This window comes from Pteropus vampyrus, unplaced genomic scaffold (assembly GCF_000151845.1).
Source record: "Pteropus vampyrus isolate Shadow unplaced genomic scaffold, Pvam_2.0 Scaffold397, whole genome shotgun sequence".
Classification (NCBI taxonomy): Eukaryota; Metazoa; Chordata; class Mammalia; order Chiroptera; family Pteropodidae; genus Pteropus; species Pteropus vampyrus.
Genome location: NW_011889178.1, coordinates 1,632,567 through 1,646,921, shown reverse-complemented (window position 1 = coordinate 1,646,921; position 14,355 = coordinate 1,632,567). Strand labels below are relative to the sequence as shown.

The window sequence follows — 14,355 nt, the reverse complement described above, 5'->3', positions numbered from 1 at the left end:
TTCCCACTAAAGTTCCCATTGAAAGAATTCTCAGAGATACTTCACATTGAAAGCACAAAGGATGAAATGTTGGAAGCTGATGCAGACTTAAAAGAAATGAATATGACAGTTTACCAAGGCATGAAAAAGATGCTTGCTCTAAATTATAATTATGCCATGGCGGGGGAAACAGTCCAAACTACTCTGTAAGTTTTGACAAAGAAATAAAACAGTTTAATGCTCAATGTTTCTGGTGTTTTATATTAATATACTAAATAAGTATCAAGTTTACTGTTTGTTTTAATTTTCTTACACATTTGTAACTGACAGTTTTTAATGTTTTGACAAATATTGGTAAAGATCACAGAACAATCATAATTTTTCCCATTGATTATTATGATTGTGTTGCAGTCATTTTTTTAACACTTTGTAATCAGTTTATTAAAATAGTTTATATAAGCATCTGCAATGGTGACTTCAACCACTTAATAGTGATGGAAATGATCTGCTTAATCTCTGAAGAACTGTGCATGTCATTGAGTGGCTTGTGGATCTTCATCTGGAACCGACTTTGGAAAATCTTAGTGTCTTAGAACTTTCACCACAAGGAGTTTTTCTCGTAGTGGCTCTCAAAGTCTTGGTAGGCATCCGTACTGGTCCTTTCACTTTGGGTGGCAAGTTGAGATTTATTTCCTTAGTGTCTCTGATCAAATCAGCACACCCCTTCTCCAGGGAATTTTACCTTGTGGCTGTTTAGGATGATCTTATTTGGTGAATGGCCACCTCTGGTTTTATGGGTGTCTTTCCAGTATCCGTAAGCCATGGCTGCGGTGCAAACAGCCCTGAGGCAGAAGTGGAGCAGGGGCGGGAGAGCTGCAGCTGCAACCACATCTTCCTCAAAGAGATGTCCAAGCATTTTTAGTCTCATACTCCCATGCAAAGAGAGGACTGTTTGTGTTTAAGTTTTGCTCCCTAAAATTCTTAAATAGAAATGCTTTTCTGGCAGGAGAGAGAATTGATCTGATTCACACATTGAAATGCTTTATATCTTAATTTGTTGTTTACTTTTTGCATCTTCATATGAATCTGTGTAGTTTACTTGGCTATACATCAGCAGAAGTTTTATGTAAATGTTCGGAGTAGGTCTGTGTGGTCAGTTTCTGTCATTTTTGTTAGTTAATGCTCCACTGGGTAGTATTTTCACTATGAATGGTATGTGGAACAAATTATAAATCATATTTGAGAAATAGAACGTGCTCCCAGACCCACTTGTGCCCCATTGTAAACCCAGTCCTCTTTCTGTTGGCGTTGTTCCTGTCATTAGTTCGCTACCAGCCCTGCCAGCCATTGCTTATTCATGAGGCAGAGTAGGTTACCTTGTTAATGTATAGGATTCTTGACACATTACCAGTTCATATTGTCACTTGTGCCTCTTTTTAAATATATATTTTTACATTGAGCCTCATTTTGTAAAAGATAGCTTTTTCTAACATTTTTCCATTAAACGAGCTTTTAAGAGGCTCTGTGCCCTGGCCTAGTACAGTGATGGCTTCTGTTCAAGCTAGAGAATAGCAAAACCCACATGTGTGCATGCTATTCATAGGTGGCATATTTCCCAGGATCGTGCTAAACCTCAGCTGCTTTTGTATTAAAACAGCATTTCTATTCATTAGAGTATTTTCAGACAAAAACAGATATGCAATTCTTGCCCTATTTCTACTGAATGTACATTTGGACTACTGTGAAGTAGAACTTTTCTTATTTTAGTATTTCTCTTACATCTATATGTGTACTTGATTGTATCCTTTGTTATTTATAACTTGTTACCTCTCTTTTATTGTTTTCTTGATTGTTGTCTATTAACAGACACAAATGAATTAGAGACTAGTCAGTTCTCCATCATAGTAGCGAAGGGCATTGAATTTGGAGCCAGAAAGACTTTGGTTTGAATATTGACTTCACCAGCTACTCACTTTGTAACCATGAACAAGTTTTGTAACTTGTTGCACTAGTTCACTCATCTATAAAATGGAGAAAAAACTTGCACCTACATTAAATGAGATAATCCAAGTACTGTGTTTAGCAAGGAGCCTAGCACTTAGAAGCATCTACTAATTGTAGCCAATGTAGTTATTATTTTTTATCTACATTTACTGAGTTCCTACTGTGTGCCAGGCATTGCCTAAGTATTGGGATATAAAGATAAAAAAAGACACAGCCAGGGTCTTCAGAAATTGCATAGTCTAGTGGTATAGACCAATTTAAACATAGAATAATTAAAATACCAATATAACAAAGAACTATTAACCATGGCTACTTTATGGGTGTCAAGAGACTTTTTTTTCCACTTGAGATTCTTTGTGTCATGAATATGGATTACCTTTATAATAAAAATTAATGATAATTGTCATGCTGTATTTGAGATATGTATACGGCGCTATAAGAACAGGGAAACCCTGTTATATTGTGAAACCCTTACATCTTAGACCGTTCATCTTCATCAGAGTTTTCCCCAAAGTTTGTTAAGGTACACATCTTTGCAGGAAGCCTGACCAAAATAACGTGGTGATCAGGTAGTATACAATTTAAAGACTGTTCATAAAATGGTAATTTTCCCTTTTTATATATAACTGTCTCTGACACAACTGTTTTAGCCTCCAAAATTTTGTATTTTACAAGATTACCTTGTTCTTGAGTGGCATTGAGAAGTTTGGGGGGAGAATGACTTTGAAACATAGTTGGAGATTACTACCCTTTGATATGAAAATTAGAGTTGCCTGGTTCATTTCTGTTCATCCTACACAAGACAATGGGCAACCTTAGGGGTGACTGAAGTCTTGTCTGAGATGGGCCCTAGAGCTTCATGAATTAAAGAGGAAAACTTTGAAACTCCCATGGAGGTTGGTCAGCCTCTTCTTCCTCAGCCCTAAATAATTAGAAGCTCTTGCATAATTCAGGTTCCTATAGCTCCATAGGTCTACCCATCATTAATTAAGGACTCTATGGTTTGTTTTCAGACTAATTGTCAACTTAGACCTGATTTTAGGATTTCTCATAGCTTGTTACTTGCTTTTTAAATGAATTTATCAACACTCAAGTTTATAACTCTCTGCTATTGCTTTAGCCCATTTAAGGAGGGAAGTTGTCCAAAAAATCAGAAATGGCCCCTAATACCAAATGTCCAGTTTTCTTATTGTGTTATTAAACTAAAATAAAATTATATATAATTTTTTCTTATATGTTTTCTTAGCTTTCAAATAATTTGTGTTTAAAATGAAAAATGAATTGGCTTATTGCCATAATTTAGTTGTGCTGAATTGTTTGGCTGTAACTTTAATGGTGATGGAGACCAGATTTGTGAACTGTGGGATCTGTTCTGTTTGGATCTGACAGCTGGCTGCATTAAATATCTTGGAGCTTTTTACTTTGCATGGGAATGATAGGTTCAGAGGGAGGGAACAGCAGTAGAAGAAAGCAATCCACTCCATTTAATGTTCTACATTTGTTTACTGATTCCAATAATAACATTGTGCAGCTGTTTCAACAGCTGCCTTTTAATTTCCTTTTGTTTACTGTTTAGGTTTATTAAGCTTGTCTTTAATACCAACTTACTGTCTGTTCTTTAACTAGCTTTTCTTCTTTATTTAATATATTTTATTATGTACCAGTCTCTTTGGGTGTAGGCATGCTTTGATGATTTAAGTTAATTTACTACAAGAAAAAATTTTTTAATTATGTAGGTCATACAGAAGGTGGCTTATTCTTTCTTGTTGTCCCTTAGCTTTATTGTTTTAGTTAAATATTTTATAAATTTGGTAAATAAATTACTTTTTGAAATTAAGTTAGAGTTTCAATCATGTTAAACCACCATTTATGTTAATTTCCTAAGTCTACCAATAGGTAGCTTAGTCTACATACTCCAGAATAGTCTAAAAAAAAAAAGACTAATTGTAAAGTGTGTGAATTTTGTTTCAATTTTTTTCTGTGAAAAATGGGATACCTAGAAGCTACATACACACACACAGAGCAAAAAGGTAAATCTTGTATTGTCAGTCTTCTTATTTAGCCTATTCAGGCAGACTTACTATAAATTTATTCAGTATTGTGAGAATTTTATTCCCTATTTACAGGTGAGGGACTTGTCCATTGCTTACATGTTGGTGACATTAACTTATCTCTATATCGGAATCCTGGTTTTTGCTTCATTTCCTTCACCACCGTTACCCAAGGACTGTATAGAACAGGTAAGGCACATGTATCCTCTCTGTGTCATTGTCTCCACCCTCATATTGGCAGAGCAGGCATGGAGATACCGTAGCAAGATATAATAGCAGACAGGACCAGATCTGAATAACTTCTCTACTTTTTATTCTACATGTGGGAATTTAGGCACCTTCCCCATGCTTTCTGAACTTCAGTTTCCTCTTCCATTTAGTAGAATAGATTTTTAGATGGACTCTCTGAGAAAACCTACCTCATGCTGTCACCTTGGGATACTCAAATGAATGATTCCTATTATATATATAGTATATCTCTTTGTGTGGATTTGTGTTCCTTTGTGTTCATTTTCACTAATAGTAGTCATGAAATTATAAAACCTCTGCAGATAATACGTTCAACTCCCTTATTTTTCAAAGCCCAGATCTACAAATGTCCTGTATAAACTAGCATCTCAGTTCAACAGTTTCTAATGACAGGTCTAACATCCACTTTGGTACTGCATGGCAGATAGCAAAACAAAGATAGTCTATTCAGCTGTTAAAAAAGACAAAGGGAGAGACAGAATAAAAGAAACTGTTTTCTTTTACTAAAAGGTTGCTATAAGTAATATTTTCTTTGATTTGACCCATCATAAAGTTAGGTATGGTACAGTCTGTAGTTGAATGTGACTGTAGAATTTTTCACAAAAAATAGCATTTCACAGGTGTCTTTCTTTCTGGTCAGAAAGAAATTTCTCTTAGAGTAGAATATACAATATGATTTATTACAGATGAATTATAAATATTATTTCAGCATAATACCTTTAATAATGTTCTCATCTTTTAAGAGAAGTGGGTTTGGTTACTGCTGTTATGATAGCTTGAAATGTTCTTCTCTTGATGTCCTTAATTCCAGAACTATTTTGGCAACCAATCATTTGCTGAAAATTTCCCTGATGTGAACAATCCCATATAAAGCCACTCCCTTGGGAATAGGAATATCTGTGGTATTCATACTTGAAAGGGAGGTGGAGTGGGGAATGGGTGATTATTGTTTTAGATGCCAAACTAAAAAGGAGAAAAGAATCATGAAAAGAAATAGAAATAAATCCTTTTCTATTTAGTGAGAGACTGTAAATAATGTAAATAAAACTGATACTAGGTAACAGATATACTCTCACTTCGTTCTGTAATTTTGACTTTGAAAGTGCTGCAGGGCTTCAGTAGAGAGAAAGCAAGAGAGCTAGTGAGGATGAAATAACATTGAGCTAAATCAGCCATTTAAATATATTGAAACAAATTTATGCTTGAACCTTATAAAGTGGTGCTTCTTAAACTAGCTATGGTGAAGGGCAGAGTGTTCTTTGTCATTGTTTTAAAGTCAAATCAATTATAGGCCGATACTTCTGTAAAATAGAATAAAAGTATGGCAATGTCACATTTCTATAAAAGTTTCTAAACACTTACTTTCAATTTCTATACTTGGCTCATTGAACAATAATAGTTAACAGTTCCTGGACAGGCAGCAGGCCACAAACTACAATTTGAGTGGCACTTATGTTATAAATCTGTATATATTAGATTCAATTTTTAACATTACTTCATTTTCTTTCTTGGATTAGAATTTTTTAGACAACTTTCCGAGCAGTGACATCCTGTCCTTCATTGCAAGGATATTCCTGCTATTCCAGATGATGACCGTCTACCCACTCCTAGGCTATTTGGCTCGTGTCCAGCTATTGGGCCACATCTTCGGTGACGTTTATCCTAGGTAAGGGCTCTTCTCTTGACCAGCAAGATGTGCCAAGCAACAAATGACTGTGCAAACAGGTCAGTTTAAAATGTGACTGATCCTTTTGCTATAAAAATTTGCCTAATGTAATGGTTGCTAAGGATAGAACATTAGTGTCCTTTTCCCTGAAGAGCTTTAAAAATAGAAGACACTGCCTTGTCCGGAATGATTTAAAGTCAGTTCCTTCCAGTATAGTTATATTAGGTCTAATACCAGTTATATTTATCTTATGATTTATTTGCTATTAATCTACACATTGCCAAAAAGTTAATAATATATGTGTTAGCAGTGTATGGCTAATGAGAATAAACTCTTTTATTTTAATTATTAGTTATTGATATTTCCTTATATATTAATATTCACGTACTTTTACATAAATGATAGTTGTTTATAATTGAAGGTAAGATACATAACAAGTTTAAATTCTTATTTATTTCTGTAACTACTACTGTAATTTTTAACCTCTGATTGATGATAGAGGAGCTGTGAGTCCTTTTGAAAATCTATTCAAAATTAGTCACCTTCATCCAAGAGAAATTTCTATAAGCTGCTTTAGCGTTTTCCTGAAACTTCCTTGTGGACCCCTGATTAACTCCTACTCTTACATTCAGTTTTATTTTAGATTCATCCTAATAAAAAGTACCTAGTCCTTACCTATTTTATTGGGAGTAAATGATCTTAAATGAAGAAAACTTTTGGATACAATTTGAAAAAACTTACATTTTCAGTAACCAACAAACAAGTGGTCTTAATCACTCTGGTTTGAAGTGAACAGATGCAGTCTGTCCCCCATTAAATAAATAATTAGTTATCAATATGTTGGTTTAAAAGCCATAAACTTTTAAAAACATAAGTCAATATTTAGCAGGTTTTTAGCACTGACCATAGCAGGAGCTACGGCGTTGGTGTTGCTCATCTGGAAGATTGGATTTCAGTAAATATAAGATGCCTGTCGTGTTTATACTCTGTGCTGTAGTTACGTTCACCAAAATAAAATGGATACAGTGAAGTCATAGATGAAAAAATATTCTAGGTAAATGCATTATTTCAGTTTTCTGCCATTATTTTGCATAATGTTGGCTGTTAGAATGTTTTTTCCACTTGGAAAAAGTCTGGAATTTCCCTTGTGTTCACATTACATTTCTTCCCCTACCACTAAGAACACTCTATCATTTATCCTACAGTTACAAGTATTCCACAGACTATGTTCTTTGGAGCATAGTTTTTGGCCTCGGGACCCCTTTACACTTTTTAATATTGAGGATCCCCAAGAACTTTGGTTTATATACGTTGTATCTATCAATATTTAACATATAAAAAATTTAAACAGAATTTAAAAACTATGTATTAATTTATTTAAAAGCAATAATAAAACCATTGCCTTTAATATAAATAACATGTTTACGAAGAATAACTCTCTCCCAAATAACTTTTGCTTTATATTTTCAAAACTCTTCAATGTCTGATTACCTAGTAGATAACTGGATTCTCCTATCTTCTTCTGCATTCAAACTGTTGCAATATGTTATTTTCATTTAAATATATGAAGAAAATACAGCCTCACATAGACAGGTAGTTAGAAAAAGGAGTACTCTTAGTAGCTTTTTCAGATAATTTAGATGTTCTTTGATACTATGCCCAACCTTGACAAGTGGTAGTTTCTTAAAAGTTAGTTGAATCTGAAACTCAGTTACATTAAAAAAAAAACCATTGCTCTATCTTACACTTTGGATTTTTTACCATGCTTGATTTTTGTAACATCATGTTTAGTCATTTGTAATATACTGGTTCACTGAGTTCTGCAGATCTTCCAAATGTTGACACACTTCATTATATGGTATCAGAACACGCATTGTTAATATCACCATCGACTTTATTAATAAAAGTCTTTAAATATTGGAAAACTCTCAAACTCAGAGTGGCAAATACAAGCTCTCCAAAAGTCTAATTTTGAGTTGAAAGCTCAAGTTTTATCATTGACAACACATACTACTAGTTGTTTTCCTTGAGATGACAAGTTCAAACCATTCATTTTCAAGAAAATGTCAAATACCCAAGACTGAAGGACCATATAGTTTGTCTGCTCTTCAAGTAAAAACAGTGTTCTTTGGGGCGAAGGGCTAGGTTGCTTTCTCACTCAGTTACGAGTGCTTTTCCTCAAGATAACCATCATACTTTGGTATGCAGCAGATGTACTTTATTATGTAGTCCTATTTGATCACACAGAACATTAAAAAGAAATGTGTTCCAGGCATGAGATTTAATACAACTAGTAATTTTTACTTCTTTATCAAGAACGATTTTTAATAAAACTTTTTTTAGAGTGTTTGGCATGAAAGAATACAGTCTAGAGAATACAGACAGGTGCTGCTACTACCTCTGTCCATGCTAAGGGGCCAGCAGTTTTGCCCACCATTGCATTTGCAAAGCAAGTAATGTCTTGTATGATTATTAAAATAATTTCGACCTCAAGAACTTCCTGAAGGAGTATTGGAGTATTTTCTAGGGTTTGTGGTTACACTTTAAGAACCACTACTTTGGAAAATACACAAAGTTGTTTGCTTTTACGATACAAAAATAACAAAAGCCCAACTAATGTTTCAAAGCTCTGAAGCAATTTTAAGGTTGGAGTTTCTGGATAAATGTAAGATCTGGAAGCTGAATATCTTTGTAATTCATCAAGATGTGAATGACTAACCACTTATTTGTGTAAAATATTTTTCTTATTTTTAATTCTCTTTGTAATCTTTATCTGGGATTGATTAACCTCTAATAACTTAGACTCAAGAGTTGCTTTCCTGTGTCAATTTAAGAATCATGCTTTTGGGAAATGGAGTTATTTCTTGAGCATCAGAGTTCATCTACATTATTTTTTGTGTGTCCAGATTGATTCCCAGACCTTGAATTGTTAACATTTCATTCAAGTATTTAGTAAATATTCTATTCATGGTAAATAGTGAATATCTTTAAGTGGCTGAATCTGAAAAATAAAAAATTGCCCATTTTGCCTGTTCCTTAATATAATTTATTTTTCTAATTATAAAGGCAAAATAAACACTTTCTAAAAATATTATATAATGTAGAAAATTTGTTAAATATAGAAAAGAAGAAAAATTACCCCAAATCCCAAATCTTAACACAATCACTACTGCCTTTTTGTGTATTTCCTTCTGATACATTTTTTAATGTTTTCAAATTTAGTATAGTAAAAATCTAACTAGCTTTTTTCCAACTTGCCTTGGTGGATTTTTACCATCAAGGTAATAATGATAAGTATTTTTAATAATTTTTAATATATTCCATGAATTATTACCTTGCTATATATCTGGAATACTTCTGTTCTGTAAATATTTATATGGTAATAGCTTTTTTCTTATTTGATTATTTTCTTAAGATGTTCCATGTGAAACTATGGATCAAAAAGTATGAACTCTGATACACATTACAAGTTTGCTCCTATAAAACTTAACCTATTTATATAAATGCACAAAATGGCAAGTGTCCCATCACCAGCATTGACTACTATTGTCACCTTTTATTTTTGCTGTGATTTTATTTTCAAGTTTAAGACATTCTCATTTTAAAGATGTTAATAATGAATTTTATTCTCGTGTTAATGGTTATAATTTGCCTGTTTTTTTTTTTCTTTCCTCCAATCTGTCTCCTCAACTTGTAGTATTTTCCATGTGTTGATTCTTAATCTAATTATTGTGGGAGCTGGAGTGATCATGGCCTGTTTCTACCCAAACATAGGAGGAATCATAAGGTACTGTCTATAAGGGAACTGTGTTCCTTCATATAGTCATTTCATGCTTTTCCTGCTGCTGCTGCTGCTTCTCTGTTGTTGTTGTTGTTGTTGTTGTTGTTGTTGTTGTTGTTGTTGTTTTAATTTAATTGTATGAAATTTCAGTGTTTAAAACCAGTAACATTCAAATATAGTTCCCTGGTATCAGTTAAGATGCTCATTATCTTTCATTTCTGCTTATTTCTAACTCTAGAAACTCTATTATCCCTTAGCTTTAGGCACCTATGTCTTTTTCTTTTTCTCATTATTTTCTAATGTATTCCTTTCTCCTTATCCAAAATAAAAAGTAATTTTTAATATATAATATATAACTTCTTGGATATCTGGGAAGTCTCTTATATGTCAAGGCTATGTCCTAACTTTCTTAATCCATTTCTACTCAAGAACATATTTCATGTCAATTGTAGTCACAAAGTAAAAGTTTAGCTAAGAGTTTATAGCCCAGATAGCTCTTTCTTTGATATCCTTTTTCCAAAAACATTGGGATAGGTTGAGTAGATTGGAAATAAAGTTGTGACTTCAGATTCTCATGGAACACTGGGCTTCAGAATGATCTGATTTCTCATATTTAACCTATAGAAAACAGGGCCGAGTCACTTTTTTTTTTTTTGAAGAGCCTTACCTAAGCAAGAAACAAAAAGGGAGATTAAGTCTGATGCTTGTTGAATATGATGGACTTACAAGTTAAGTCCACTATCAAACCATTCCTCAAGAAAACTGAGGATAGGGAAAAGGAAGAGAAAGTGCAGGTTCCTCTGTGAGTCTCAAGTTTAGGTATTTTTCTTATTATCTTTTGTAACTGTCCTCAATGCCAGAAAGGCGCTCATCTGTTCTCATTCTTAAGCAGATGCTAACAGTCCTTCAGAAACTCAGAATGCATAATTAGTTTATAAGAGATCAAAGATAGAAAGCCTATCTCCAGATGTTTCTGAGGAAGTAGCCACAATCACGGAGACTCAAGAACTATGGAGATTTGAGAGATAAATAAAAATCCCTTTGTTGAGAGCATTTGAGATCTTGCTTCCTGGCAAAGTCATCAATTTGACTTAAATAAAATCTTATAAAAATTTTTTTAAAAAATCTCTCTGTCAAGCAGATGCCATAAAAATGAACAGGAAATAATATTTTATATTAAATGAGCAAGTAAAATATTTTAAATTCAAATGCTTTAAGTCAATAACAAATGAATCAAAAATAATTTCATTATATCAAACTGAGGCAGATTTAAATTGTACTGTATTTACCTTAATTGTAAAGCAAGATGCAATTATAATATTGTTGATGAATATTATTCCTAAAACTTATCCCTAAAATTATAATGAATATTATCCCTAAAACTTTTTTTTTTGCAGATATTCAGGAGCAGCATGTGGCCTGGCCTTTGTATTCATATATCCATCTCTCACCTATATAATTTACCTCCACCAAGAAGAGCGTCTGACATGGCCCAAATTAATCTTTCACGTTTTCATCATCATTTTGGGCCTGGCTAACCTGATCAGTCAGTTTTTTATGTGAAATACTCAACTATCTTCTCAAGATCTTTCATGGTATTTTGAACTTTGACAACAGTTTCACATAAATTCACTTGTAAATATTGTTGATGTTGTAATTCTAAATTTTTTTCTAAGATAATTTGATAACAAGGGAAATAGTAATCCAATTTATAAATAAGTAATTTTGATTAGCATGGGGATGATCTTGGTCTCTAGCTTTTTCATATTTACTCACCTATTTATTTTCATTGTCTTTTCTGAGTAGAAATGTATGCTGTGTTTTGGTTTTAGATATATAAGATAGGTGGGTTTATTTTGGCTACAATAGATTCTCAGGGTGCCACACAGCAATGTATTGCCAGATCCTATTTCTGTTTTTTATGTCACTGTATTCACTTTCATTTTATTACTTGCTAGACCATTTTTGCAGTTTGCCCAAACCTTTACTGTTTGGGACAGTAAACCAAATACCTCATTTTTAAAAAGAAATCTCTATGACATCAGTGTTAATAGAGTTAATTTTTTAACTATGTCCTCAATCTCTATTCGAAAGAGAAAGAGAAAGAGAGGGGTTGGGGGGCCAGTGAGGAAAAGAGAAAGGAACCTTGTCAGTACAGGCCCCAAGGTCATGAAATTTATGCAAAATAAATGAACTAGAAGAGTTTTGTTGCTGTCTGACTTCTCTTTTGTTTCTAATCCAGTACCAGTGACTTAGGTCAAAATTCTAGTTCCCCCAGCCAGATTTTGCATAGGGACAGATATGATTTTCCCCATAGATGGATACGGGGCCGTAGGGAGGCGGGGAGTCTTTTGCTTTCTGGATCCTTGAGCATTGCGTAGGATGCCATGACAGGACCAGTGGGGGAGAATGTAGGAAGCATGGCAGAGAAGGATACATGAGGCAGGGGAGAAGGGAGTGGAGAAGGGGCCAGGAAGAGTGAGGGGTAAAAGTGGTTTTATCACTACAGAAAAGGATTAATTCTGTCTGAGATATGACCTCCAGAAGGACATCAACTCCCCCACCTCTCCCACCCTCCCACCCCACCCCCACGCCCACTTCTGTAACTGGCAGGATAGAGGTTCAATTCGCACCCCTGTCCCCCAAACTCCTTGTATCTAAGAAAAGGATTAGGAAATCTGAATTATTGGAATTTACAGTCTCCTCTTTTTCATTCAAACTAAAAGCTAAACCAGTGTGAAAATCCATGTCTTCCATATAACACAGCCTCAGTGTTCTGAAAAAGTTAGATTTCTCTAATTTTAGGCTAACACTAAAAATTATGTTGTGTTAATATACATCCCATATCCCAGGATGGTGTATAGATTTGTGTTATTTCTGTCCTTTGAGAAAGATGGGTGAAATAGCCTTTTTTTAATCTAGTAAAGAGCTACAGATTCTAGACCAGCCGTAATTTCTTTCAGCAAAGCATTCAATCCAGTCCATAGATACATATCTATATTGATGAACTATATTTCCTAAACTTCTTTTTTTTGAAGTGTCATGAAAATTTTCAAGCATACACAGAAGTGGAAAAAGATAATATGCTAACCCCTTCCCCATATACCCATTCCCTAGATTTAGTAATTATAAAACTACATTTGCTTTACCTATTCTCTTTTTCTTTTCTTTTTCACTGAAATGTTTAAAGCCAATCTCAGATCTTATGTCATTTTATCTCTAGAAACCTTAATATGCACTAAAATTGCCTTTCGAACTTAGTTACATTGGTTGACAGAGACAGCCTCGAAAGTGTTTGTTAGCAAAAACTGTTGACAGAAGTTGGGTTAATGAGAAAATTCTGCATTAGGTGTTTGGATCTTTGTGTTAACCTCTCTTAGAACAGGGATATGATGCATGGAGATAGCGTGTCTCTCTGTGCTTGGGTGTCCCTGCATCTTTTTGACTTCAGAGTCCGTTCAGAGAGTGACATAGGAATCAAAAGCTAGGTAGCTCCTTGAGAGATCCTTTAGGCTTAATCCTTGTTTATCCCTGGTTGCCTCTCTCATTTTTAAAAACATGAGATTTCATTGCCTCTTTTCAGTATACTTGAATATTATTTTGACATGTGGAAAAATGATTTGGTATATTTTTGCCCATTTAATGTTCAAAGTGAATATGACAATGAATGCATTACTTACCAAACTAAAACCCAATGGGTGTGTGTTTTGTTTTCTTTAAAAGACTTGATAATTTAGAACTTCTAAAATCCTGCCTTGGACTTATGCTGAATGACTTTGCCTTCTTTAGTTTCTTTTCATGAAACCAACTCCTCTAGTCTGTTATTTAGCTTGATCAGAAACTCTTTGTGTGGGTGTATATGTCCTGGCTCACACATTAGTATGATGAGATATGAACTCATTCAGATCCCATTATAATTAATTTTAGACTTGCTCTACTGTCATCTCTTAGAATTTTCTAATTAAATTTATTTTACTTTTTGCTCTGATGTGGTTAACTTTAGTTTCTTTGAATTTATGTTACTTAACACACAACTAAGGATGTTATAAAATTAAAAACAAGTTTTTTAGAGACGTCTCCCTTAGAAAGGCTCTGGATGAATATGTGGTATGCTAATACTAAACCAGAAAAGACAAAGAAATGTCCTTTGAGATTTGACACCTATGGATGATCATCCAAAATCAGTTTCATCATCACACCCAAAAATGTATTGGAGTAAAGAATAAATTTACCCACCAAAAGGGGCTGTATCAAAGGGAAATATTTATTTTATTTACATTAAATATATTTTGCAAACAATACAGCTACTATATGTAGAGGTAGAAGAGTTTTTTTTGTTTCTACTTGGAGTTCATTAGGAAAAATTTTTTCAGTATTTTGACTTAATTAATTTCCATAAGAAATTGACTGAACTATCTATGTTCAGTGCTTTAGAGGATGCAAAGATGTATAAAACATCATTCATATCATATCATAATCTAGTAACGGAACTATGTATATAGTTAACTATAATGCAAGGGACAGTTAGAGAAAGACAAACAGATCCCTTCCAGTTGGGATCCTCAGGGAGGGCTGATGAGAGAAGCAAGCAAAGTGTGAAGCAGGGAAGGCCATTTTCATGCTTC

At 33.8% G+C, this 14,355-nt stretch overlaps 1 protein-coding gene and 1 pseudogene across 2 annotated transcripts in view; one reads left to right on the top strand and one right to left on the bottom strand.

Annotated features, from left to right (window-relative positions):
- Window positions 1–14,355, top strand: part of LOC105305812 (sodium-coupled neutral amino acid transporter 9) — a 40,073-nt gene that overhangs the window by 23,688 nt on the left and 2,030 nt on the right. The window contains exons 9-12 of one of the 2 annotated variants that reach the window (XM_023523618.1): window positions 4,110–4,223; window positions 5,801–5,949; window positions 9,647–9,736; window positions 11,128–11,325. In XM_023523618.1, coding sequence (XP_023379386.1) covers window positions 4,110–4,223; window positions 5,801–5,949; window positions 9,647–9,736; window positions 11,128–11,293 — 519 coding nt within the window. In that variant the 3' untranslated portion in view covers window positions 11,294–11,325. Of the gene's footprint in view, window positions 1–4,109; window positions 4,224–5,800; window positions 5,950–9,646; window positions 9,737–11,127; window positions 13,712–14,355 lie in introns of those variants that run through there. The other variant, XM_011380621.2, reaches the window with a different exon arrangement.
- LOC105305813 lies at window positions 399–870 on the bottom strand (annotated as a pseudogene).